The following is a 27,366-nucleotide window of genomic DNA, read 5'->3' as shown; positions in this document are numbered from 1 at the left end:
CAAAGCAGAAAAATCTAGAAGTAACATGGACCCTCAAATATGTTTGTTCTGTTTCTGTAATTACTCCTAAGGATGGACTTTCTCCCACACGTTTAATGTTTTCATCTCGGCTTTTGTGAATCATCTTCCTACTATAGCAGACATTCACCCTTAAGGACTTTTGTCTCATTAAACCAGGTCTACTTGTCAAGCTTAATAACAAGAGATATACTGGCTCCTGAGTCTTTCACATTTAATGCAGTTTTATATCTGCCTCAGCTTCTTAGCTAAAATTTGGTAATTAGTGGACAAGATGTTGAATTCTGAACCTCCTCAACTCTTCAATTTTCACTTCCCCTCTTCTGATGCTCCCACCTCTCCTGGCCAGTCCTCCAGCTGGACCAGCGCACCTCTGAAACATGACGTTCTCACCACCACTTCCTGGCCTGGCAGCTCTTCCACTCCACGCCTCCCAGTCTTCCGGTCCCTTGCTCTCTTTCTCCCTACGAGGCTTCACTCCTTTCAGCTTTCACCACTGTATTTTTATACTTAGAAAAATTGGAAAGCAGTTCAATGTTCCAAAACAGGGCAGTGGGGACATGACTATTATATATCCATATGATAAATTATCATCCAGTCATAAAAATTCACATAGAAGAATACTGACAGGGGAAAGTGTTCACATCCTATGCTAAATAGGATGCACATTATGATATCACTTTTATTTAAACAAACACTCTACCTACACCTCTAAACATACATATGAACAACTACAGATAAAGAAATAGAAAAATACACCAAAATGATAATGGTGGTTATCTCTAGAGATGGTGATTTCTTTTCCTTCTTTTTTGGCATTTTCTAAATGTCATACGTTGGCTATATATTATATTTATAACTGGGAAAAGTAATACCTCAGGCATCCACCCTCTCCTAGGACCTCCACTGTTCCTGGCAGGACTTCTGTTTCCCTAAGCAGAGCCCCCCATGCCCCACAGGCGCTGTGGAAACCTTTTTTACTCTCTTCACAACTGTGCCCAGGCTTCACAGCTTAGCGTAGAAAGCAGGAGTTGTCAGTGGGAATATCCTCCACTTCCTGCCCCCAAACAAAACCTGCTCATCTTCCTTCCTGGCTAAGGCCACCCCTCCACCAATGCCCAAATCCCATCCCCCTCCCACATCCTTAAGGACCCGTGTCCACCAATCACCCACTCCCCTCCACCATAGTCCACATTTCTCTCTCAACTGGCCCCATTGGCATTCGAACAGATCAGCTCCATGTGAAAAGCCCCTGAGTGACCCCTCATCTCTCCCCAGCTTGTTACTCGAGTCACTCCTCAACCCACTATATCTGATTTCCACTCTCAACTCTGCTCTGAACTATGCTCACAAAATCCAATGGACTCTTGGAAGAAACTAAATTTGGAAATTGTAAACTGTAACTACATATAAAATTTATTTAAGAGGAAGAACACGAAAATCCAAATGGTGGGCCCATTCTCAAAGAAAAGGTGTTGGCTCCACATCAAAACATTGGTGAATAAATGTGTGCTTTATGTATTTCAGGTTAAAATAAGAGTATTTAATGCAGATAGGAAAAAAAATCCAACGGAGTCTTTTCACTCCGTATCTGACTTGATATCTCTTTGCAGCATGACCCATTTGGCTAGAATGTCCTTCCTGAAAGTGTCCCTTAAATTCTGACACCACACCATCCTGGTCTTCCTCCTATCATCTTTAGCTTTTCTTCCAACTCCTTTTCTTCTGTCTTTCCCTTAGTGTTGATGCTCCTTAGGATTTTGTCCTTGCTCTTTACTTGGTTGATTTCACCCACTTTTCTTTAGTTACCACCAAGCAGCTAGTCAACGCCTCTCAAATTTCGATCTCCAGCCCAAATCGCTGGCCTAAACTCCAGACTGGTATATCCAAGGGCCTAATGGGTATGTTTGCTTGGACATTTCCACAGGTCCTGCAAGTCACATATATTCAAAACTGAATTCATCAGGTTCCAAAGGGGTTAACGTGCACTTTTTTCTCCTTCTATGATATTATCTCATTGAACTGCATCAGCACCTACTCAACAGTCCTAGTTAGAGACTTCTGACTCTGACTCTTCTATTTCTCGTCATGCCCTACGCAACTGAACTTCCTCTGGAATCATTCTCCATCTCAGAGTGACAGCAATCTTTCTAAAATGTAACTGCGACCATGCCACTTCCCTGGTTAAAAATCCTTCAGAGTCTCCAATGACTCCACTGTAAAGTCAAGACATGGGCTGGAAATTCCCCTGGTGTGAGCGCCCTTCCTGAGCCAACCTCTGCAGCCTCTTCTCTGAACCGGGTCCCCAACAACATGACACACCCGCTCTCTCCCCTTCAGCCACTGCAGAACAAGAAATCATACCATGCCCACTCCCATCTCTCTGCCTTCTCACAGGTTCCCCTCTACGACTACAACCTCCTACTGGACCTGACAAACCCCTCTGGACCTTCAAGCTTCAGCTCAATCATCTCTTCTGCAGATCCTTCCTGAGCACCAAGACCAGCCCGGCAGGTCCCCTCGGGGCTGAGCCCTGATCACTCCCACCGCACCACGATTTCCTGCTAATCTGCCTGCCTCTGCATGAGACTTGAGAGACAGAGAGCCACACAGGTGTTTGGTTCAGGCTCACTACTTTTATCACATCATAGGAACAAAAATATGTCCAGGATAAACGAAATCAAACTGAGAAAAAAGGTATTTAACATTCTTCACAAAGACAGCTGAGGGTCCTCAAAATGTTGTAAAATTGCCTTGGGCCTCTTCAAATAATACTATTCGAACTACAAGATAAAAATAATGATGAAGCCAAGTAATCACAGTGGTCAGAATTATCACTGAATTGATATATAGTTCTCTGTTAGCCTGGGGATACTTACAATATCACAGTCCTTTTTGCCATCTCGTTTAATTGGCTCATTCAGATCCTCCTGGCTTCGAAAACTAAATTTTTCAATGGCTTCTGTAACTCCACGCAAAGAACTATAGATTTCTTCAGAGTTCAGGTTCTCTGTATCATAGTCCAGCATGCTAAAGATCAAACATATTTTATTTCTTAAATTGAGGCATAAATATAAAATTGAGGTGTGGGCATAAATTACATCTAATAATTTACAGAGTAAGATATAATTATAATTTTGCTTTTTTAGGTGATTTGGAATGAAAAGGAGACATCTTTTGTTAGAGCACCACCAACGGACAATTACACACCTTCCTTGTCAAATCTGGTCCCAAGCACATCACATCAGCACTCAGTAAGAACCAGTGGGAAACAACAATGACCACGAGAATGGAAAAACTCAAAGAGAGAGAACCGGTGACAATGCATGAAGTAATGAAAGTGGAAAAATAACTTTCATATCCTGAAGATGGAAAGAAGGAGTTTGGTTGTTACTGGTCTCAAATGTACAAACAAATTAAGAAGAACAGGCACTTCAAAATAAAGCTAGTATTACAAACAAATTTCAGTGGAGCAAAGCAAACGACCTCACGAGACTGGATTCTATTTACCAGTATCGGAAACTTATAAAATAAAAACCTATACTAAAAATGACTCAAAGTCAGATCCACTCTGCCAATGGGCTCCTGAGAGTCTCTTATTGTCATCTAACCCAGGAGCTCGCTGTGAATATCAAAAACTCTTCTAGATGCTCATATTTGGAGTTTTATAATAAAAGCAGATCTTATAAAGATGAGTTACATTCCTACCTGGATGTCTAAAAGCACTTCAAAAGCAAGAAATATTTGTCCCTTACAGAAAAGTGATGTCAACTGTTGTCCTTTTAGACATTTAGCATAGCAAAATATGAAATGAGGCAAAAATCCTAAACAGCTTTTTTTGTAAGGTGTAATGCAGTGTGTCAACAAGCGGCCTTTAGATGTCTGCAAAGTGCACTGAAACAGACAGAAGATCCTAAGAACAAAAACCATCACTGTCCCTCACTAAGAACATCAGAGAAAAGCAGGGAGTGGATACACCAGTATAAAAAAGCAAAACATAGAGCAATCGTCAACCAAAGGCAAGTCAAAAACTGTAACTTATATGTCACTTGTTTCAAGAAAAGATCAGATGAGTTGGTCTAATTTAACCTGCAGAAAGTCTTGAGCTATACTGAGGACTGCTAGAGACACTCAAAGAATCCTTGGCCGTATCTACGTAGGCACTCAATATTATTAAAGACTAAAGCAAAGCAATCTTTCTGTTCTTCAAAAGAGAATTAACTGTGGGGTGGCTGGGTGGCACAGCGGTTAAGTGCTCGAGCTCCACTTTGGCGGCCCAGCGTACACCGGTTCGGATCCCAGGCGCGCAGCAACGCACCACTTGCCAAGCCACGCTGTGGCGGCATCCCATATAAAGTAGAGGAAGATAGGCACGGATGTTAGCCCAGGGCCCATCTTCCTCAGCAAAAAAGAGGAGGATTGGCATGGATGTTAGCTCAAGGCTAGTCTTCCTCACAAAAAAAAAAAAAAAAAAGAGAGAGAGAATTAACTGAAACTAGGCACCCAATGTAGGAAACCCTCACTAAGGGCAACACAATCCCTGTACATTCTCACAAGAGGTAAGTTTCCTGTAACTTAAAAAAAAAAAAAAATGCTTACAAAGCCTCCTCCCTCAACTTTTTTTTTTTTAAGGTTTGGGCTGATGAGCAAGATGAGATTAGGACAGTGCCCACTTGGAGCAGCCAGACCTCCACTGGCTTGAGGCTGCAATGATCCAAGGCTGGAGGTTCTGCTAGAGCACAGGATCTGAACTCACTCTCAGAGATGAAAGCTATTTGCCTAAAATTGCAAAACTGGTCCAGATAGAACCCATGCTTCTCTTCTGATGAATGAAAGAAAATACATACCCCAACTGTACTTGGAAAGTTCACAAAAATACGTACGAACTCAAAGATTGGCTCTGGCACCAAACAAAAAGAAATGTGAACTAGACCATGTTTACAGCTAAAATTCCATGTATATACTGACAGGAGGTGGAACAAAAAGCTTGAACAGAACCCAAGATTTCAACCCCTTCTAGGTTCATAAGGTTATCGTCTATGAGGCAATATCCCTTTAATGTGAAGGACCCATGACTGAGGCACAGGGCCTCCCTGTCCCCTCCTTTCTAGAATACACCACCAGCTCATGTATGAACAAAGGCATTTATACATCTGGCCAGTACATTATTTTTTTATATACAAAAACTGAGTATGACTCAAACAAAAAAATATGTATACAAGACGTAAAAAGATGCCTTAAAATACTTTTAATCACAACAACCAAAAATAATAGCATAGCCCATGCAAAAGGAAAAAAAAAATGAAAGAATGATGGGATGGACGAGAGGAAGTCTGGCGGAACGTTCAGCTTTTTAAGGGATGTCACAATATTATTTTCCATATGTCGCTTCAGATAATGTTAGTTTTCAGTTAATTCATCTCATTATTCTTAATCTAAACTTTCTTAAAATATTTCATTTAAGTTCACATAACTTTAGCATTATAGTAGCCTCTTTTTTAAATAAAATAATCAAGGACTCTGCCAGTTCATGCTCCTCCTTCTTACTTTCAATTAATAAACCAACTCAGACTTCCAATTTAGGAGCACACGTGCATAACCAAGTACGATTTGTGGTGACACTTCTTTTAGACTCCCTAGCTTGAGATCTGAAGTATTTCCTTGGTATGAAGCTAAAATTGTGAGCTTCAGGTGAGAGACATCATTGTTTTCCTCTAACAGGAAACAGGTAATGATACTTTCTTTGCTATTTCATGTTTTGGCATTTGTCTTTTTTCAAATAATACCCATGAGTCCTATTTCGTACGGAAAAAGGAAATTCCCATGAATGCTGTCATTGGGGAATCATAGATACCACGGTCCCAGTCCCAACAAGCAGTACATAGGCGAGAAGCAAGAGGGACACAGCAGCTTTACTTAGAAGAGACTTGGTTACGTCGACCCCAGTCTGTCAGCTGTCCCCACACTCTGTCTTGTTTTAGCTCAGAGACATCATCCTCTAGGTTAAAGGCCAGGTCCTGGTCATCTGTAAACACTGCGATTAGACCCCAGAGAAGTTTCCTTAGGATTCTTTAGATTAGGAAGAGTTGCTCAATCGGTCAATATTCACTGACTTAAGGTCAGGCCATGTCACTTAATCCAGAAGCAGAATAAAGCTCTGGACTTGCCCTGTTGTGAAGGATCCGCTCGTGGGGTGGAGAGGTGCATGAGGTCAGGTCTCCAAGAAAAGAAAAACTGGAGACAGGAGGTTTGTCTTCTGAGATTTTCTTCTTCATCATTTTGCAGGGAAAAGACACTAGGTATGGAATAGGGATAAAGGTGCCTTGTTATGAAATCAATAGGGTTTTGGCAAAGAGACAGACATAGATTTCTTCTTAGTTTTATGTAACTAATAGGTTTTCTAAATGCACAAGTCTCTAGTCAATACTCTCCCTGATGGTTAACAGAAGTTACGGGTGTTTATTAAGCATTAGCTGTATTATTGTGCACATATGTGAAAGATGATTCTGGGAATGGGATGTCCTCTGGAGGGCAGTCTTGAGGGCTGGATGAGAAGACTGGCTTGGGGTAAAGCTTAGTGCCCATTAGGGCACACAGGTCAGTATACTGGAAGACAGGCAATAACCTGGTCTTATACATTGAGGCATAGCTAACCTTTAAAAAAACAAAAAACAAAAACAAAGAAAGAAAAAAATAAGCAAGTGTAGTGACATGTTTTATTAACATTGACGACAGCAGCCGTCTCATTGTCGGTGTGCCCTTGCCCTAACCTTGTGTATCTAGAAACAGTCATTATAGGATTATCCGTATACTTTAGAAGTTACTTTTAGAGCTGTAAGAGTTTCAGAAGATGTTATTAAAACATCTAGCTGACTTGTTCACTATGTACAGCTTTGCTATGTTGAGGATACAAAAGTAGGAATGTGCATCTTCTGTGCAAAAGCTATCTATGAAGCCTTCAAAAGTAACAGACTTTTTTTTGTTTTGTGTTTACCCTTGTCCTCCCACAGAGGGTACAAACCCATTTTACACAGCACAAAGACAGCTGGACTGCACCATGCTCTGCTCATGTAACTACAGGCTATCGGGGAAAGGGTTCTCTGATCTTTGGACCTTCATAAAAAGCACCTAAGAGATCCTCAATCTATAGGAATATGTGGATCCTACTTTGTACCACAGAGTTGCCATCTGTCTTAACATCTGAAGGAAGCCCTACCCCCTTCTTCCAGACTCATTAACACTGTCACAATCATCCAGGGGCTTGTGAGGACACCAACGGCTCTCCTGCCTAGAGGCAGGGCACCTTTACTGAGATGCACCAGTGAACGCACTCTCAGGGCTTCCTTTCTGGATCTGTGTCCTCAGACTATCACCACATGACAGTACATTATGAAGGAAATCAGTCCATAGAATCAACAGCAGGACTGAGAGCTACAGGTGGAGTCTGGGAAAGAACAGGTCTCATTTGCTCCTTAGTGGAAATACCTTTTACATCTAAAAAGAATGCTAAGGAAACTGTGCTCATTACTGCCTGCCTTGACTTCACGGCACTGCCTGAGTACCTTCTGGGGGCTGAGCACTGCAGTGTGCCGAAAGGCTCGCAGTAGTAAGTGGTGATGAATTTGGTCAGCTGATGAAATAGTCATCTGTCCTTGTGACACAAAAGGATCTGTACTCGTGAGGTTCGACAAGGATCACGCACCTGCTCACACTTCTCACCAAGGCTCTACTCCTGCTAGTCTAAGCCAAAGCAGGGACCACACTGGAGGCAGCTGAGAGGCTTTCCAAAAGACCTGAGACGACCTTGGAAATGCAATAATATTGTGACACCTCAGACAAGTTTAACAGGTAGCGTGTTACCTGGGAGAGTAAGAGCGCCTGAGAGTCTTGTGGGAGGGAGCGGTGGGAATGGAGTTAGGCTGAGAAAAGGGAGGTGGGTGCTTCGATAACCCATCGGCACTCCAACCCCATAACCGACTGTAGTGATCAGAAGAGGAAAATCAGAAAGAGAAACAAAAAAAAGCAAAGGGTAGGGGAGGAGGATGGGGAGGAGAAGACACTACATTCCAAGTGTCTTACGGTCTCCTCTTTCCTTGATAAAGTTCTAGCAAAACTAATTGGAGCAAAATTAATACTTCACCATACAGAGAAAAAGAACAGATTTTGTTTTACAATTTGGTCCTCAATGAGACTACTTTATTCCTTTCCCTCTCAAACATGCCTTTACATTTTTAAATCACATGAGATTCCAAGTGTAAGAGTATGTGTGTGTCTGCACTGGGAAGGACATTATAAGCACTTACACACAAAAAAACATGAATGTTCAGTTTCAGATAATGCAATCAATTATTTTATAAAGAACCAAAGAAGGAATTCTGGGCCTTGATTCAAATGGGACCAAAGGGACTACAGCAGAAAGACTCAGAGAACATGCCATTCTGACCAAAGCACTCGAACAAGGGGCAATGCGCTCCGAGACCAGGATCCCATCAGATGGAGTTCAGAGGCCACTACACACAAGTTTCTTCTGAAAGAATAACAACACCACGAGAGGGCTAGGGCATCAAGTCTCAGCTGGCCAGCTCAGAGAGGAGGGAACCAAAAATCTAATTCCTCTACTCCTATCACCTAATACGAGAATTAAAATTCATCTGAGAACATAGGTATTCCTCTTCACTTTGAAAATGTCACTAAGTAACCTGGGCTTGGAAAGACTCTGACAGAGAGTCCTAACAATTGTTGCAATTCAAAAGAACCAGAGACATCGGGACAGGGGTGAGCTGAGCTGCCTGGAGATGACCGGAGGCCACAGGGTGGAGTCTGCAGTATCACAGACAGCGCTCTTGCGGAGCAGCACTGCCTGTCGCTGCCATGCAGTGTAGTTCTAAGAGCAGGAGGTACAGAGTGAGTCTCCACCTGAGGACAGTTATGGCTCCATTTTGAAAGGAAATAAAGTGTGGAGATGAGAGGTCACTGTGGCATAGAAGGGCCCAAAGACCTTCTCTAAGTCACACACTGAGTTGGGGACAGGGGTACAAGAAGAATATGGGCGACCACCTCAGGCTGGAGCTCTGCTAACAGGCAGAGGATAAAGCAGGTACACCACCACCTCCCTGTAGGAGGCTGGGTCTCCCAGTTAATCCCCACTTTGATTCTCTGGACACTCCGGATCCTCTGATGGGATGAACGTAAACTCTACCTAAAATTACCTTTTATTGGTAGGGGAAACAGAGGTTATCTATCTAGTGCTATTCTGCTCTACAACACGTTTGCCAAGAATGTACAGCAGACCGGAGTGGGGACTGCCATATACTTATTTAACTGAAAAGGAATGGACTTCACGCGTGATTTCTGAAGCCCCTTACAACTCTGTTTTTCATTTAACATAAATCACACTGGGTAAAATAAGCTAAAATATGTGTTTAATGATGAAAAACTCAAGGTCATAAATCTCCTCCACAAATACCCAGTAGTATTTGTTTACTAGCTAGGAATAAGCAGTAATTCTTCCCTTACACAGGAACGACGATTAACGGAAGGTTTAACCTGTTAGCTATGGCTTCTCTAACACTACTGAGTTGATAAAAATGACTTCCTCACTAGTGACTTTTTTTAAAAAATCAAATTAGATTTGTTCATCATTTCAAAATATTTCCTTAACACCACCATGATCCAAGTTTAGAATTTTTGGACTAAAAAAAATACTAGTTCATTTTGATATTCAAAATTAGATTAAAAACAAATAATTGTAATAGCAAAAGCTAACACCATATGGTCAAGATAATTCAAAAGAATGGCAGGTCACAGAAAATAAATGTTTCAAGAGCACTGCTCAGAAAAATAGCTGAGATTAGATACAGTGCAACTTGTCTATCACCTCCTTAGAATGTGGTAACCTAGTCCATTCTCCTAATTAGTGTAAGAGTTCATTTTTTAATAATTTTCCTGGTAGAAAGTATGTAGCCTATTTGAATATTTCAAGTGATATGATGACATAAGGCAGTTTTTCCTACTTCTGGATAATTTTACTTGTGAGAAAAATCATTTCCCCTATTGAGCTCAGGTTGGCTAAGGCCACCTAGCTAGTTATGCACTGACTGAGGGCACATTTTTTTAAAAACTACATAACTAAATAATTTCCTAAAGAAGAATTTGTTGACAAGAAAATATTTGGGCCATACTTCAACTTTTTAATATTAAAACTAAATCTCCTCATTTCTTCCACTGACCTGTAACCCTAACAGTAAAAATTAACATCAGGTCAATTAGGAATGAATGGTAACTTGGAAAAATAAATTAAAATTTTTAATAATTTGGAGATCCACGAAGATTAATACCTAGCCAATTCGTAGCTCTGATAGATTATGCTGGCAGCCCCCACCAATTCTTTTACTCACACTATTAAGCACATACAATAACAAAATACTTAATTTGAGTTTTATCTTTTGCTTATTACTAAAGAATGTGCCACCCTAATAACGAAATAACTAAAAGGTAAGAAGTATGAACCATGTATTATGGAAGAACAGATGTCCCAATTAATGTTGTAGAAGTATCACTTCTAGACAAAAGCAACAATTTACAGAGAATACAAGTTTCCCATAAAATTCTCCCCCACCAAGAGAACTCTGATTTTATTGTCAACACTGGACCCTGGGCATTTAAGACACAACCCATATACTTTAGATACAGATGTTAACATTAAAAATAATAGTTGGCTGAGCCTCGGTCACACCTGGGGAAAATCAGATAGATTTTCATTGGTTTCTCGTCTCAACTGTCTAATTATAATAGCCTGCTGAAACGATGACAACACAGACCAAATCTGGAAACAAAACATCATACTTCATTCTACCTAAATATAGTAGAAGGGGCCCTTAGGGGATTAAACATAAGGCAAAATAAACAGTAGGATACTGTAAGTATACAAAATACTTCGTTTCACCAAGAGAAAAATACAAATTTGTTATGTTCCAAAATATTTATACGATAACTTGAGGAACTGTAGAGACTTCAGTGGTAAGGAGGAAGGAGTTTGGGAGACTCCTGATCTTTTAAAAATCTAAATTTAAAGGCACTTACGTTCTGACATCTTCCCACTAAAGAAAGTAACTCTTAACAGGAAAATGGCATACTTGCAGTATTTTCTTGTAATTTTAAGATCTTGGTGTCAGCAAACTTTAAGACACCGTCCCCTTATTCCTGTGGGTAGTGATCCCAAAGAGCTGGACTTCTTGTAGACAAACACAGCATAGATGACCCTTACAGGTCCAGGACTGGCTCTTTTCTAAAAAGTTTGGCCTATAGGGCCACTACTCTGAGTGAGGCCATGGGGGACTCCAACACATGTCACTAAAGTCACCATGTAGAGACATCCAAGGGCTCTGGCCAGATGGAGAAGTGTTATCTAAAGATCTTGAGACAAAGCATTTTCTCTTTTTAAGTCACTGCCTCAGACTCTATAATGCCAATGTTCACATGGTCCCAAGAAAAGTCTGAAAATGCTGATCCAATTTTAGTTCTCAGATTCTTAATCCCTCCTTCCAGAGCAGCATTCTGCTTCAAACGTGAGCCCATAATGGTAGCAACTATGCTTGGAATGGCCACTTGGCTGGAAAACTGCCCCAGACGATGTGTGACTGACTATAAAGAATTTATTGAGACGACTAAACACTTCCAGGTGCTATCACTTACAGAATAGGTGATGAGTTTCTACGCGAAAAAGTACTTAATTTAACTTTCAGTTTTAAAAACTATAAGGTACTATAAGAGAGTGTTTAGAGCTATAAGAATCTCAGAGAACATTCAGCACAAATCACTCATTTCACCAAAGAAGTTAACCACTTTGCCCAATATAATACAGTTAAGATTTGGGTGGGGCCTAGAACCCATGGTCTCCTGACACCAATATACTTTTTGGTATTAAGCTTGGTCTAGAAATCGGCTAGACATTCGGGTGCTTTCATTTCTTCACTTCTGTTGAAATGGCATTACCTTGGAGACAGACCCCCATGGGAACAGTTGGTGGGTGAGGTCAGGGGGCTAGTCCTGCTGCTGGTGTGTCGGGAGGGAGTCCGGCCAATTGTATTGCTCGGAGAGCCCTGGGGTGAAGGCAGAAGAAGCATAATTATGCAAGGGCTAACTACAGAATAGAGTTTCACTTTTCCCTTGGCCTTTTAACCCACACATAAATAAATGGGCAGAATTTGCACAGTCAGGGTAACTTTTTTCAGAATTATAAGGCCAATTTTAAGTGCCTATAAACCAAAAATGGGTAAGTATCATATACGCATTCCTGAAGCTGAATGACTGATGTCATTTGTGCTACAGTAACAGACATAATTGAGCATTTGCATCTTTACAGTATGAAAAAAATAACTAACTCAATGACTGACTGACTGACTAAATGACCTAGTAAAAATTTAACTGATTAAACAACCTAACTAAAGAAAAAGGCCATATTTCAATATCAGGTTCATTCGTTGGAAATATGGCAGGATCAGACATGGCCCCCACCCTCGAGATGCCCACAATCTACTAAAAGAGAACAAGAAAGCTGCTCTTCTATTAGAGCAAGCTCTAGACAAGGGATACGCCAGGGTCATGATCAGCACAGAGGCACCAATTATGACCAAAGTACTCACCACACTGGTGTTACTGGAATTCTTGAGGTGGTTATGCAGGAGTTTGGTGGCACCATCCTGGAATGTTTTTGGCAAGGCACCAAGTAACATGGTAAATTCAGGAGTGTTCAATTCAAACAGAGAGATTAGCACAATTTGTGCTGCCTAGAAAAAGATGATTCATTCATGTAATGTACAATAGCACACCTTGGTCAAAATGTTCATTAAAATTATTTAAAAAAAAATTTTTGTATGAGTAAAATAAATAAAAAGAGGACACCTTTGCCATAAAAAACCAGAACAAAAAGCATCTGGAGAAAATGATATCACTAATTATAAATACGAATGAGCTCAATCTGGAAGTAAGCCCTGGTTTCACGGTGAAGCCCCTGCCGCGGATTTCCACAGCATGGTAATAGTAAATTCTTATAACTTCTCCTGTGTTGTCTAGTATTAGGAACAAAGCTGATAAATATGTAAATGAAACAATCAAAAAATTTTAAAAGGCTTAAGATTGTACACTCTAAGTCGTCAGAGCTGGACAGGGCTCCCAGCGCACCCTGGAAAGAACAAGTTTCTAAATGGGCTGGGTTTTCTTGAGAAATCTCTTTTCCTCTACCCCACTCCTAGTACCTGAGAAATACAAGAAAAAGACAGAGTTTAAAGACATCTGAAAAACTCCTCCTTTTATACCTGTGAATGGAGGAGAGCAACTGTCTTTGGGAAGCAAACCAGACTTACATGGTACAAATTAAAAACTTACTATTCTGTCTTTTGGAAAACGTTCTACTTTCCTTTATGAACTGAGACAACACACTGCAGGAGTGCTTGTCATTACTGTGGGAGTAAGGAGGGAAAAGCAGTTAGCTGAAGCAAGAGGAGCCAAATGAGACTCAGACTCCTCCAGCAAGTTATGTGCTTTCTGCGGCACTAATGGAGTAGCAGGCAAGTGAGCTTAAAGAAACAATGCCTGAGGAATTAGTTATAAGGGTTTTCATTTAGAAAAACTACGACAAAAGAAAATTTTAGTAACTACTAACCGGCATTTCTTACAAATTTCTAAGGGTCAAAAGAAAGGAAAACACATTATGAAAATCTTTTGACTAAAAGCATACATTTATCTTTCCAAAGAGTCTAATTTTTAGGATTGCAGTAATTATTCTGAATTTTTTTTTCTGATATAGAATATTATAAAAAACATACTCGCTGAGAAATTCTTTACAAATAAACACCGTAAAATATTTCAATGCTTTTACAATGTTAAAATTAATCCTATGTCCAGTTAACACAAAACTACTATTTGTGCCTGGAAAAGGAAAAAAAATCCAAAAACCCAAATGTATTTAACCAAAAATAAAAATGAATTATGAATTTTAAAATATCAGTAGAATGCTTTTTACAGAATCAAAAATTATGTCTTCAACATGTCAAAAGCATTCATTAAGCACAGCATTGGGCAAAAGTATCTTACTTTTTTCCTTTGATCTCCAAATATAGTCACTAGTAGCCTTTCCATCCAAATTAAATCACAAGGGGCCAGTGTGCTTTCATGACACAGACAAAACACATTCTTACTGATTGTATTAAAATATACATTTCTACTTTTCATTATTGAACATTCTTAATAAATCATTATCTGAAGGAATCTATTTTATCACCAATTTAATATACTATTAACATGATTTGTATATTTGTATATACGCAAATTCCAAAAATCATGCAAAGTAACCTGTGCATTTTAAAAAAACATTTTATTAGATGTTAGAAAAAAATGCATGCAAAAAGAACTGCACTTCCAAGAGAAAGAAAGCAGCAGACTTGAGTTTTAGTAGGGGAAAATCAATGTTGCCAACTGAATAAGAAAGCTTAGGCACTTATTTTTTGTTGACTGAAAATAGCATTTGAAAATTATAAAATGTAACATTATATTTTTGAATAGTATATTTTTACACGAAATATGCCACTGTCTTTACTTAAAAGATCATCTTGTTTCTCAGAATGACATGATATCTAATACCACGAACTTATTTGAGGTTTTTCATGAAGCAAATTATAAAATTAGTGGGCTCTTTTAGGAACAGGAGGGCTGCAAGATGATAGGCCTAGACACTGTGCTAATTCATGGCTACTTAACTTTAGTGACTTTTAGAAATGGGAAAAGAAAGTGTCATAGACTTTAACTTCAGACCCATTAAAGAACCTTCTCTCAATAATCCTGAAGTTGAATTTTGATTAAAAAACCAAACAGGAAATTTTGAAGATATAACTAGTTGGACACACGGTACAAGTATGTAATTTATACACGTCAATAAATTATTTTTACATTTTCCGAAATACAAAATGTAAATGATTTTATACAGTTTTCAAAAGTCATCCTTTGGATTAAAGCTATTTTCAGAGCAAAATCTTTTTCTAACAAGATCCAAGCTCCAGAAATGGATAGAAATATCATTTGAATATGTTATCTTAAAAAGATTTTATATTCAAGTTTTAAAAAGAATGAGACAGTTATGGTCCTAAAATATTTTATCTACAACCCTCTGTGTTAGTGAGAAGTCAGAATACTAGAATCTAAGCAAGCAAGAAAACTGGGTTATATTTATCATTATCAACAATATGCTCTCATGAAAGGAATAATTCCAAATATGGGGATGGGTTGGAGAGATTCATTTTAAAAAGCCTGGGCATAGCTCACGTTCAATAATGAATCAAAAAGTGGAGAGTGTCATTGCTCTAGTCCCATCTATGAACTCTTGCCTTCCACAAGAGACAGGGCCATTAAGCAGCCAGACAAAAACCTCAAGACTGCTGCTAACTTTTTCTAATGGACAACTCTAGGGCAGTTTATTTTAAAGATCAAATGGCAACTTAAAAGGAAACGATTCCCATTCACGCCCTACAGTAGGATTTGGGGTATGAGAGTAAAGGGTTCTTCAAACCTCACTGCTCCTGCTTGAAAAGAACTCCCAGGGGGATTGACTGCCTTGAATGCTGTGTACCTTACAGCAGAAAAGGATTCTTCTGGGCAGGAGAACAGTAAAGCTTTGACAAATGCTTCAGTGTTGGTATTAATTAGGGAAAACTTAAAATTTGGGAGGAAAAGGTGTTTCTAATTTATTAAACAACTATTACTGCTCCCTTCAGATTGTCATTAACACTGCCTTAGAAAATCACCAAAGAGAAGGTATTTCAAAACCTTCAAACATTTCTTATTTAGTATTTCTCCTTCACTATTTCATTAAAATATGGTAGAGGTCTGCACTCAACATGGCTATTTCTTTGAGAAGGTAGTTAATCATAAAACATACCAAAACACACATTTCCACAGGCACATACACACACGCTCAGGTAGTATTATATTAAATTTAGGTTTCTTCAAAATCTCAGTGTCTTCACAAGGGTAATCAGTATTAATAATCTAAAATGCAAACAGTGAAGTGTCTTTTTTCAAATCAGTACACAGTTTTAAATCTACCTGTTTACAATTTTCTTCCAAGTTTCCTTCTCCAGGCCCAGAGCAGGCTGAAGCTGACCTAGTGGGGAAATCCTCACCTACTCGACTACACTGAAGCGGGGACTGACAAACAGGAAAGGTGTAGGATTGGATCAGACAGAAGCAGCAAGTGCTTAAACCATGGTTATTTGTAAGCTGTATTTCGCTTCTTTTATGAAGTCATCTAGGTAAATATAATCTAAAGCTAAGAATAATAATAATAAATAACAGTAACTACCAGTTTTAAACTTCAATCATTTGCTAGGTCCTTAATAATCATAATCGTTCTACAAGTAGTAGTATTCTTGCTTTATGTGATAAAATGGAAGATCAAAGAGGTCAAAACGAGCCTTGCAAGAGGCAGGCATAGTCAAGCTGAGATTCAAATCTTATTTGATAAGAAAACCCTTAGCTTTTAGATTAGGCCACGCTGCGTATCTATAATCAGAGATTTTTAAATTTTTCAATTAGAAATTTCAACTTCTAAAGGCTATTTATATACTTTCCTACTCCAGGCAACAGAATCTTTGTATTTTCTAGGTTTCTTCGCCAGGCCTTCATTTCCCACATTTCTCAAAACGACATTTGGAGGCTAAATCTGTTATTTCACCTGACAAAGTAGGTGCTAAATGTTACGGAATCACGTATAATAAGCAACCATACAGGGATTCTCAATCCTAAAACATAAATATACCATTAAAAATTCTATCGTTGGGGCCGGCCCGGTGGCGTAAGCGGTTAAGTGCGCACGCTCCACTGCGGCAGCCCAGGGTTCGCCGGTTCGGATCCCGGGCGCGCACCAATGTACTGCTTGTCAGGCCATGCTGTGGCAGCGTCCCATATAAAGTGGAGGAAGATGGGCACGGATGTTAGCCCAGGGCCAGTCTTCCTCGGCAAAAAAAAAAAAAAAAAAAAGAGGAGGATTGGCAGATGTTAGCTCACAGCTGATCTTCCTCACACACACACAAAAAATTCTATTGTCATTACCACAATCCCTTGATTGATGGGAAAAAATTTCCTAATACCATAAAAAATTTGGTTCTCAGTTTGTTCCACAAACAGTAGTAGCAAAACCAAAGCCACCTTCAAACGCTAACAGCAGGAGCTACAACAGCAAAGGCAGCAATGTTTATCTGTGTCTTTACATACTTTACTGCAACCAGTCCTCCTAGCAATGCCTCAGGCAAGTGTTGTTACTCCCATTCTACGAATAATAAATAAGAATTCACGGGTTAAATTACTTGCTCACACTGCTGACAAGTGGTAGAGGCAGAAGTCAAATAGAGATCACACTTTCTACTGTTAACCCATTACATTATCTTAACAGAAACACAATGCATTAAGAAAGGCCTAGTGTACTTCTGTATAGTTTGATCAATACACTAGTCAGGACTCCCAGACGTAGAAAATGAGAAAAGTTCCTTCTGGAATAAAGCAGGCCAGTTACAGTCTGGTAGGGCTTTTCCATCCAGTCCCCATCAGTCTCAGCCTGGTGAACACACTTCACAGGTGACTAGCTTGTGTTCTGGTTTCGGTTGTGCTTCTTCCCTCCTTTCAAAACATCTTAAATATTTAAACACCCCTCTCTCTCCAAAATGAAACACCCCAAAACACTGAGATAGAAAGGGAAACAAAACATTAAAAATGTCAAAGTCATGGTCGGCCCCGTGGCTTAGCGGTTAAGTGCGCGCGCTCCGCTGCTGGAGGCCCGGGTTCCATCCCGGGCGCGCACCGACGCACTGCTTCTCCGGCCATGCTGAGGCCACGTCCCACATACAGCAACTAGAAGGATGTGCAGCTATGACATACAACTATCTAGTGGGGCTTTGGGGGGAAAATAAATAAATAAATAAAATCTTTAAAAAAAAAATGTCAAAGTTAACAGATCAGAGTTGTATCAGCTTAAAAGGTTTCTAAAGTGATTTTACAAATATGATCACATAGATATGGAGAATGAATTACACTGTCTGCAAACTCCCCAAGTACTGTTTGCATAAAATTAATATTCTCCAAGGATGGGGCCAATATGAGAATTTACTGCATAGATTTCTGACTACAGGGCTCTTTCTAAGAAATTAAAGCAGATCCCAACCCGAGAACTTGGTTCATGATCACAAAGTGCTTTTAAATCACCAAGATTTCCCTAGCACCTGATATAACCTTTTAATAACTCTGCAAATGAAAGATTATTTTAAATAGACAAGGGTATCTTTAGTGCATTAATGTGCATGTCCCAAGAAAGTGGACACTACGATCAAAGCTAGTTGCTCCCCCACAGGCCCTAATTATGGTAATGTGCATGTCTAAAATATGTTTCAGCCCCACAAGAGGGAATACTTAAGTAAAATTCAATTACAAAAGCACATACTCACATAGACACACACGCTTACTTACGTGTTATGACTAAAGACAGAAAGTTGCACTTAAAGCTTCTATATTTCTTGGTTGATCATGTGATTTTGAAAATTACAACAGAAATATCTGTTTCTGACTTCCAAATCAACCAAATCACTCAATCACCTCCCAGTGTACCTCCCTAATCCAAAACTGGCTTAATGGTTAAATTAAAGGTTGCCAGTGAAATGTTCTTTTGATAAATGTTGAGAAATTCTGCAGAAGGATCATGAATCAAAAATATTAGTTAATATGAGAACAATAATTTTGAATGAGTGCTTTAATAAGATTTGCCCTTGTTCCTTTGACCTTGGACAACTTAGTTTATTACTATACAGTAGATGCGAGAACTACATAAACTGTGACCCTTCCAAAGAAATCTTGCAGATAATTCTTTGGTTCTCTTCCTTGAACTCCATTAGAGAAGGAGCTAAGTGTTCATTTGCACTTGGAAATACACCAACCTTGCTAACTATTGCTTGGAATCATCCTTTCGTTTTTCCCTGCCTGGACCCAAGTGGTCCACATTATCAGCTCTGGCCCAAGGCCAAAGGACTACATTGGTAGGGGTGGCTGTGGAAGGAGTATAGTACAGAAGAAAAACGTGAGGTTCGTGATTATACATAAATAACCAAAATCAAGTACTTGTAGTCTGAAAGCAGAACTGAGAAATCTGGCTTTTAAAAGTATTTTATAAAGGCTAGCTAGTTTATATATAAAGGAATAATGGCCACATGTAAAACACAAGTGTAGAAGAATATGACACTGACAGTAAGAGAATAACAGAAACAACAAACACTATAATAACTTGTACTTGTGTACTTCTAATGTGTCAGGAATTGATTAAATGCTTTACATATATTAATTAATCTTCACGATAGTCCTAAGGCAGAATACTTTCTAGCAGAATACTTTCTAGTAATAGGAATAATAGTATCCTGTGCTCTTTACTATGTTATATGCGCCTCAAGGTGCCATTTCACAAGAACGTAGCAAATACTTTTCTTCAGCTGATTAAAAAAAACAAGAAAACAACAAACACCTTGGTTTCAGGGTGTCTCAAAAATCTGAATTCCACCTCTGCACCTCACTCCCCAAATCAAAGAGACTATGTTCGAAGTGTGGTATATAATCAGAAGTTTTTTTGCTCTTTTTAAATTCAAGAATTCATTACATTTTCACAAACTCTCAACCACACTTGACCATGAGTCACCTTATGGCCAGGTGGCCTGCAATCTGCAATTCATTCTTCCAAGTACATGTCACAGAACTGATATAAGGAAAACCAATGTCCTTGTGAGAGACATTAAACTACTAGTGTTTTCACATTAAAAAACATATAAAACAGACACCTAAGAAAACCATGAACCCATCATACAAGATTCCAGATTTTCGCTCTGATATTCAAAGGCTGGAACTCGGTGGATCTGAAGAGAGAAGATGCGGGACAAGAGCAAGTCTTGGTTTCCACAGAAAAGGAGTGCTAAAGGTTTGCATGTAGCTGTGTGGGGTGTTTGCAGGTTTCTAAATAAATCTCTTTTTCTAACACACACCTAAGAAGAGTTTGTAATTAAAGCTGTACTTGAGCTCTCTTGGACATACCTTTCTCACGTCTGAACTCTTTGGTTCTGTTGTCCAGGTTATAATTCTAGAAACAGCAAGCCTTGTCTCACTAGAGTTTACAAAATCTGTTGGATCCATCTGCCTAGCGAGAGACTCAATGTACTTCAGGATTGCAACTTTGACCTGAAAGATCCAATAATTATAAACATTAAGTATACTTTATGAATCTTTGAATAGAATTCTTAACTGGTGATCAGAGAAAAGTAAACACTACTCAGGGAACACCTTCTTTCTCCTGGATTTATGTTTCCACATGGAGTGACATCCATCAGGAACAAAAAAGCATGAAATGACCAACAGGTAAGCTTGGGAACAGGAAGAGTGCCATGCAGCTTAATCCTCTTCATTTTTAGATTATCGTGCCTGCAGAGAAGGTGTGCTCTGCAACTCATGTGTGCTGCAAGATACTTACCGGTAGGAGCTCACATGGGGGAGGCTGTGGGATTTCCAGCTCTGCCAGTGACTGGGGGGGGGGGGGGGGGGGGTGCTGCACATGGCAAGTACAACTCTGTTGTTAGTTTTGTTTTTTAGACATTCTAGGCCATGTCTTGCAAGGCAGCATTTTCAGTAATCAACCTGGTACTCTTCCCTAACTTCTCCATTGATGTCTCAATTGGTTTTGACCTCAGGAGGAAAGAGTTATTAGTTATTGGGCCTATCCTAAAACCCCAAGAAAATGCTCAAAGAATAGATGATGTACATGACCTAATTCAAACTGACATATATCCTCCCTCAAATTTAGTCTTGTTATTATAGGTATGATTTTCCAGAACATATAACAACTAATTTTCACGTGTTAGAATGTTAATATTGAAAACATTCCAATAACGGGCCAGCCCAGCAGCGTAGTGGTTAAGTTCACGTACTCCATTTTGGCAGCCCAGGGTTCACAGGTTCGAATCCTGGGCGCGGACCTATGCACCGCTCATCAAGCCCTGTGTGGCGGTGTCCCACGTACAAAATAGAGGAAGGTGGGCACAGATGTTAGCTCAGGGCTAAACTTCCTCAAGCAAAAAGAGGAGGATTGGCAACAGATGTTACTTCAGAGCCAATCTTCCTCACACAACAAACAAAAAAACACTCAATAAGATACCTATCTCAACACATCAGTTTTCTAGTTTAAATATTAATTGTAAAAGTAGTAATAATACACAAATATTGGTAAGGATATGGAACACCTGGAGCTCTCATACATTGCTGGTAGGAATATAATATGGTACAACCATTTGAACAGTTTAAATAAAGTTAAACATACCCCTACCCAATAAACCAGCAACTTCTCTATGAGGTACTGACCTAAGAGAAATGGAAACCTGTCTACAAAGAGTTGTACAAGAATGCTCACAGCAGATTTATTCATAATAGCCAAGTATCATGTATAAAAAAGTACATTTTAAGCACATTTGACTTCTAGAGGTTGCACTGTAATGACAAATAGTTACCAACCTTGAGGTTAGGAGTCTGAGTTTGATCCACAATAAATCTCATCAAAATATTAAATTGTTGATCAAATGGAAAGGAGTCCCTAGATTTAAAAAAACAAAAAAGTACCTGTTTTAAAGAAAGCTTTACTACAAAAAATAATGTAAAACCATATAAGAACCAAAAATACACTGCTGTAGATTACTCTAATGTATGTAAAAGCAAGCCTGTTCATATTTTTAAAATAGTGCTTTTCATTTTAAATAAATACTAAAATAATACACATTATAGAGAAAATTTAGAAAAAAGTGAAATCTTGTTAAAAGTCTCGAAACACATACTACACTTACTTTGAGTATGCTATTTTAAAAATTAAGACCAAGCAATAAACTAAGGAAGAGATTCCTACTTGCCTACTAGGGATCTGCTCATCTTCTCTCCAGCTACCTTTCTGAATACTGCTTACACGAAAAACACTTCCAATTCCCAAATCTTATTTTTACATCCTCACTTGGCTGCTTACAGCTGACTGGGTTGTCCTCCTTGGTCCTAGCTGGGTCACTGCTTATGATCTCTGTTTTGTACAGTCACCACAGAAGTGTGCCTGTGGGTTTCTCTGTCAGAAAAACCCCCTATCCCATATCCAGCTACAAAACAGACACAGAAGCCTGGCGCCCCAGGAGCCCCTCTCCTGTTCCATTTCTTGCCTGTTCTGATCCCATTTCTTATAGTCATCTCATACTTTTAATCCAACTGAGTAACCCTGAGGTCTCTTGGCTAGGAAAATCTCTCTCCCTTAAAATGCTGCAATTACTAGTATTAGTTTAAAATCGCACAATGAAGCCCACGTGGATAATGCAGATGCACCTTTCATTACTAACAGGAAAGAGAATGCAATGCAAACATCTATTACAATTGAAGCTGAGTGATTGCATTGCTTTCTTTGGACACTCTCAGAGACTTTTCTCTATCTATAAAAGTATAGTAAAAAGAACAGGCATGAGGGATCAAATCTATAAAATCATAGGACCGATATAAAATTTAAATGAAATAACACAAGAAAAATATAAAGTGCATGGTGCATACTAGGTACTGGTATTACCATCATTATAATTACTAATAAAAAGTAAACTTGACCCAACAACACATCCTTTTCTCCCACATCTATCTGTATCCAGGAAGCTATGAGGACCACTTCTGGAAGCAAAGAACACTCAATATACATGATTTAAGTGACTCATTCTGGCTAAAAACTAAAGAAACAAAGTTGACAAACCACACACAAAATGCCTCTCCTTTCTTCTACAGCAAGGTGAGAATGGAGAATATACATTTAAGCGACTGGTGTGTTTAACCCAGAAATGTGTCCTGTTGTTAAGCATAGCCAAAGGAAACTGAAGCAGATTCGCAATCAGGTCTACTACCTTAGGAAGAGCTCTCAAACATCACTGAGACCCCCTCAATACTCACTGATTAATCCATTAGTTTAAGAAGCTCTACAACTCAGCTGCTGAGAAAAGGGGAATAAGGATATGCTTTAGAGACTTAGACCAAATCAACTGAGAAGGGGATTCCTGAAGCAAAGAGGCATCCAGGAAAATTAACAGGAAGGGAGAACTGCTTTCCTTAATCACCAAAGTTAAGATATTCCCACCATCCCTAAAAATCTGAAATGGATCTTGCCTTTCATAAATTCACCTAAATTAAGGAAGCTACCTATAAGCCAAGTCTGGCTCACAAATGTTTGACTTGGCTTTCAAAGTGTCATTAAAAAAAAAAATCTCAAATATGTTGCTTTAATCCACATTTCTGACCTTCTTGAAAAGTCTAGTACCCCTGGGCCCACATCCCAACATGGCCACAACTGACTGCAGCTGTCCAGCCCATGAGATAACCCTCCCTCCTGTCTACTTCATTCATTTATTATCAGCTGGATCAGCCCAGCCCCTCTAGGCAACCCCTGGCTAAACCTTTATAAATCCACTGGTATACTGGTGTATAGGAAACGTTCCCTAATTCCAGTGAACTTAATCATCCAAAGGAGGAATGGTGTTTGAAAGCCTTATTGCAAATATAGTATATTACACTGAGTTCACTGAAAATCAAAAGGGAAATCTATTTGGATAATAAAATTCTATAGCAGCACAAATTATGCAGATCTACAGGATCAGGGACCAACAGAAAATAGTTGGCACTATAGTGTAGAGGAACAAATGCATGTTTCGAAGTCAGAGACATCTAATAGACGCATGCATGGGGGGGTGATGGCAGGGCAGGGTGTGCTATTGTCACTGGAGGCAGCCAGAGAGGAAAGAAAAAGCACTAATACTATCCACATTCTCCTACAGGAGAGGAAGACGCATGCTTACAGGCCAGCCTGTAATAATAGGAAGAGACACCAGAGCAATGATCAGCAATCCTGGATTCAAGCTCCCAGACTTCCCCTAACACGAACGTGGCCCTGGGCAAGTCAAGTTGAAGTCTCTGTTTCCTAATAAAATGAAGAAACCCCTTCCATCTGAAAATACTATGATACCTAGTAATATTCCAGTTTGTAGTAACTGGGTCATATAAAAGTTACTGTTCTGATGATAATTTTCTGAGTGACCAGGAGTCATTTGTTTATCCTTTTAAAAATTCACTGATATGACACATCCCCCTCTATCTCCCACCAAATCACAATGAAGACATTACTGCAAAGTGTCTCCTGAGATCACTTAATTTCTAATACTCATATGTCAAGGACTTACAATTGTACAAGCAATAGATAAGAGGTCTCTGAATAATAACAGCACAGTCAGTTTTTTACACTTTTCTGAGTCTCAGCAATTTTTCTTTTCTCATCACAGCCAGAAGGGTTACAACTACAGTAAGTATGTTATCAATCTCTGAGCCAATGAACTGCCAATAGAGACTTTCTGAACGAATGGGAACCCTACATCACACATGGGTAGAAAAACCTGTGTGACTTATAAGAAGCTGAAGTATTAAAAATACTGAGGTCTTCAGAAGAATATAAATAAATATTCTAAAATGATTTTTAAAGAGAAGAGAATCAATTTTCAAAGTTTTATATTTGTTTTTACATTTATTTTAGGCATTCACAAAAACAAGGCCAATTCAAGGAAGATATGGGTATTTCATCTCATGGATTGGGGGACATTTCAACAAATATGTTAACAAGAGAACGTGGGAATTGAGTAAGAGAGCAGATATTTGAGTGGGTGACAAAAACCATGGGTAACAGAAAAGAATGGCAAGAAACCACCTACAAGAGTCTTATAACGTCAAAATGGTCTTGCCTCTGAATACACAGACATTTTCCCAAAGCAGACATACAAATGGCCAACGAGCACACAAAAAGGTGGTCAGCATCACTAATCGTCAGGGAAATGCAAATCAAAACCACAATGAGACACCACCTCTCCCCTGCAAGAACAGCTATTCTGAAAAAGACAAGAGAGAAGTGTTGGTGAGGATGTGAAGAAAAGAGAAACCTCGTGCACTTTTGGTGGGAATGTAAATTGGTACAGGCACCACAGAAAACAGCATGGAGGTTCCTCAAAAAATTAAAACTAAACTCCCATATGATCCAGCAATTTCACTTCTAGGCATATATCCAAAGTAAATGAAATCATCACCTGAAAGAGATATCTAACCCCATGTTCAGTGCAGCATTATTTGCAATAGCCAAGATGGATACAACTTCAGTGTCTGTTGGATCAATGTATAAATAAAACATGGTGTGTATATGCAATGGAATATTATTCAGTCATAAAAAAGAAGGAAATCCTGCCCTTTGTGACAACATAGATGAACCTTGAAGGCAGTTTGCTAACTGAAATAAGCCAGATAGAAAAAGACAAATACTATATGATCAGGCTTATAAATGGAATCTGAAAAAAAAAAAAGCCAAACTCATAGAAACAGAGCAGAATGGTGGTTGCTAGGGGCTGAGGGGTGGGGGAAAATGGGAAGATGTTGGTCCAAGGGTACAAAATTCCAGTTATAACATGATTAAGTTCTGGGGATCTAATGTACAGTGTGGTGACCACAGTTAACAACAATACTGTATTACACACCTGAAAGTTGCTAAGAGAATAGATCTTAATGTTCTCACCACCACCACAACAAAAAAATGGTAATTATGTGAGGTGAAGGATGTGTTAAATAACCTTGCAGTGATGATTTACAATATATACATATATCAAATCATCACATTGTGTAACTTCAAACTTACACAATGTTATATGTCAATTATATCTCAAAAGCTGGAAAAAAATGGTCTAACCCCTAAACACTTACCTTGTGACATCTAGAGCCTTCTGAACTTTTGCTTGCACAGATCCAAGTAAATCTGCTCCCATTTTCTTAAGTAATTGTGTGAGAAGAACAAAAAGCCAGTCTTGCAAGTCATCCTTATGAATTATTATAAAATCCACAAGAGTCTCCAAAAACATGCTGAAAACCTAGACACAAATGAAAATCAAATACTTCACATATTTAATTTATAATTTCCTCCAAAGTCTCCAAAACATTAAATTTTCTCATACTGGCTTTGCCCAGACTCTCATAACCTAGGTTAACAGTGCTAACAACTGGTCATATATTATAGAAGGCAAATATATTACAGAAAATAGATAAAGAAAAAAAGATTGGAACTTACTCTCTGTTGTGAATTCCACAGCAAATCAGGTCATGCAACAAAACAAATTCCATGTTAGTCCACAGTGAATTAATACCATTTTCATGCAGTTTCTTAAAAGACCTGAAAAGGCTACAAACTGATAAAATACTTTCCCTTCCCTTGATATGCCTTTAAAATTTGGTATAGACAAAAATCAACTTTGCTAAAAAATACTAGTTTAACCCTAGAGGCTTTTCTTTCTTTCTTTTGCTTTAAAAAAGCCTTTTAACCATCATAATTCTATACTATTATTGTTCATTATCTAGCATTCAACAAACACTATTATAGGATGAGGGAAAAAAAACTCATGTATATACTGCTTTTCATTTTAGTCATCTATTTTGATGTAAGCCAATTCAGATATTATAAAGTAATATCTTTATAAAAAGGTATTATAAAAGCCATAATAATCTTTATAAAAGATTATGGCTTAGAATAAAAGATACTGACAGTTGACATGATTGTCATGCCGCTGTGTAATCATTACCACTAGCTAAGGTGCGACAGAGCCCACAGACAGTGGAGTATCCCTGAATGGATGTCAGAGAGAGAAGTAGCGTTGTGTCTTCTACCTGGTTAAGGAGTCTTGCTCTACTGGACAACCCAGCCATCATATACCTACTCAGTTCTAGCACAGTAACTATTAACCACCAGCGGTCTCCCATGAGACAGCTCAGGAAAAAGTCACTGAGCCCCAGCTGTGGGATTCCTGGATTAGCTCAGAGGCAGCTAGCAAATATGAACTAAACTGAGACCTCCAAACTCACTGTACAAGAGCCTTCTGATGGAAACAAATTTCCTTCTTTATCCTCACATTCTGGTTCTGAATCAGCAATCTAGAGGTGACAGGTAACAGAAATTTCATCAATGTCCAAAACCTTCTAATATCCCTTATGCTATAAATCTTATGAATCTTATACTTATTCTTTAAATCTTGCTGCTTTTAACACTATCTTAGAGAAAAATCTTGCTAATTATATCTTTGGATATCTATGTGGCCCTTAAACTCAACCTTTCTTGGTTGCTGTGAGGGTCTCAACAGGAATCTTAAGACATACTTCAAGACAGATATTGAGAAGAACTGCTGCCCAAAAAAAGGGAGATTC

The 27,366-nt window shown here is 38.9% G+C and overlaps 1 protein-coding gene across 1 annotated transcript in view; it reads right to left on the bottom strand.

Moving 5' to 3' along the window:
- The window catches only part of CLASP1 (cytoplasmic linker associated protein 1), a 263,343-nt gene that overhangs the window by 36,460 nt on the left and 199,517 nt on the right, over nucleotides 1-27,366 (bottom strand). Inside the window, exons 28-36 of the mRNA XM_087435033.1 lie at nucleotides 27,028-27,096; nucleotides 26,240-26,242; nucleotides 25,879-26,042; nucleotides 21,598-21,676; nucleotides 20,131-20,274; nucleotides 12,663-12,806; nucleotides 12,013-12,119; nucleotides 7,879-7,995; nucleotides 2,898-3,048 (exon numbers count right to left, since the gene is read on the bottom strand). Coding sequence (XP_087291159.1) covers nucleotides 2,898-3,048; nucleotides 7,879-7,995; nucleotides 12,013-12,119; nucleotides 12,663-12,806; nucleotides 20,131-20,274; nucleotides 21,598-21,676; nucleotides 25,879-26,042; nucleotides 26,240-26,242; nucleotides 27,028-27,096 — 978 coding nt within the window. The remainder of the gene's footprint in view (nucleotides 1-2,897; nucleotides 3,049-7,878; nucleotides 7,996-12,012; nucleotides 12,120-12,662; nucleotides 12,807-20,130; nucleotides 20,275-21,597; nucleotides 21,677-25,878; nucleotides 26,043-26,239; nucleotides 26,243-27,027; nucleotides 27,097-27,366) is intronic.

The sequence above is a fragment of the Ceratotherium simum genome, chromosome 9 (assembly GCF_057802395.1).
Source record: "Ceratotherium simum simum isolate JZ-2026a chromosome 9, ASM5780239v1, whole genome shotgun sequence".
Taxonomy (NCBI): domain Eukaryota; kingdom Metazoa; phylum Chordata; class Mammalia; order Perissodactyla; family Rhinocerotidae; genus Ceratotherium; species Ceratotherium simum.
The sequence above is the reverse complement of the archived record's forward strand: the minus strand, read 5'-3'. Positions and strand labels throughout refer to the sequence as shown.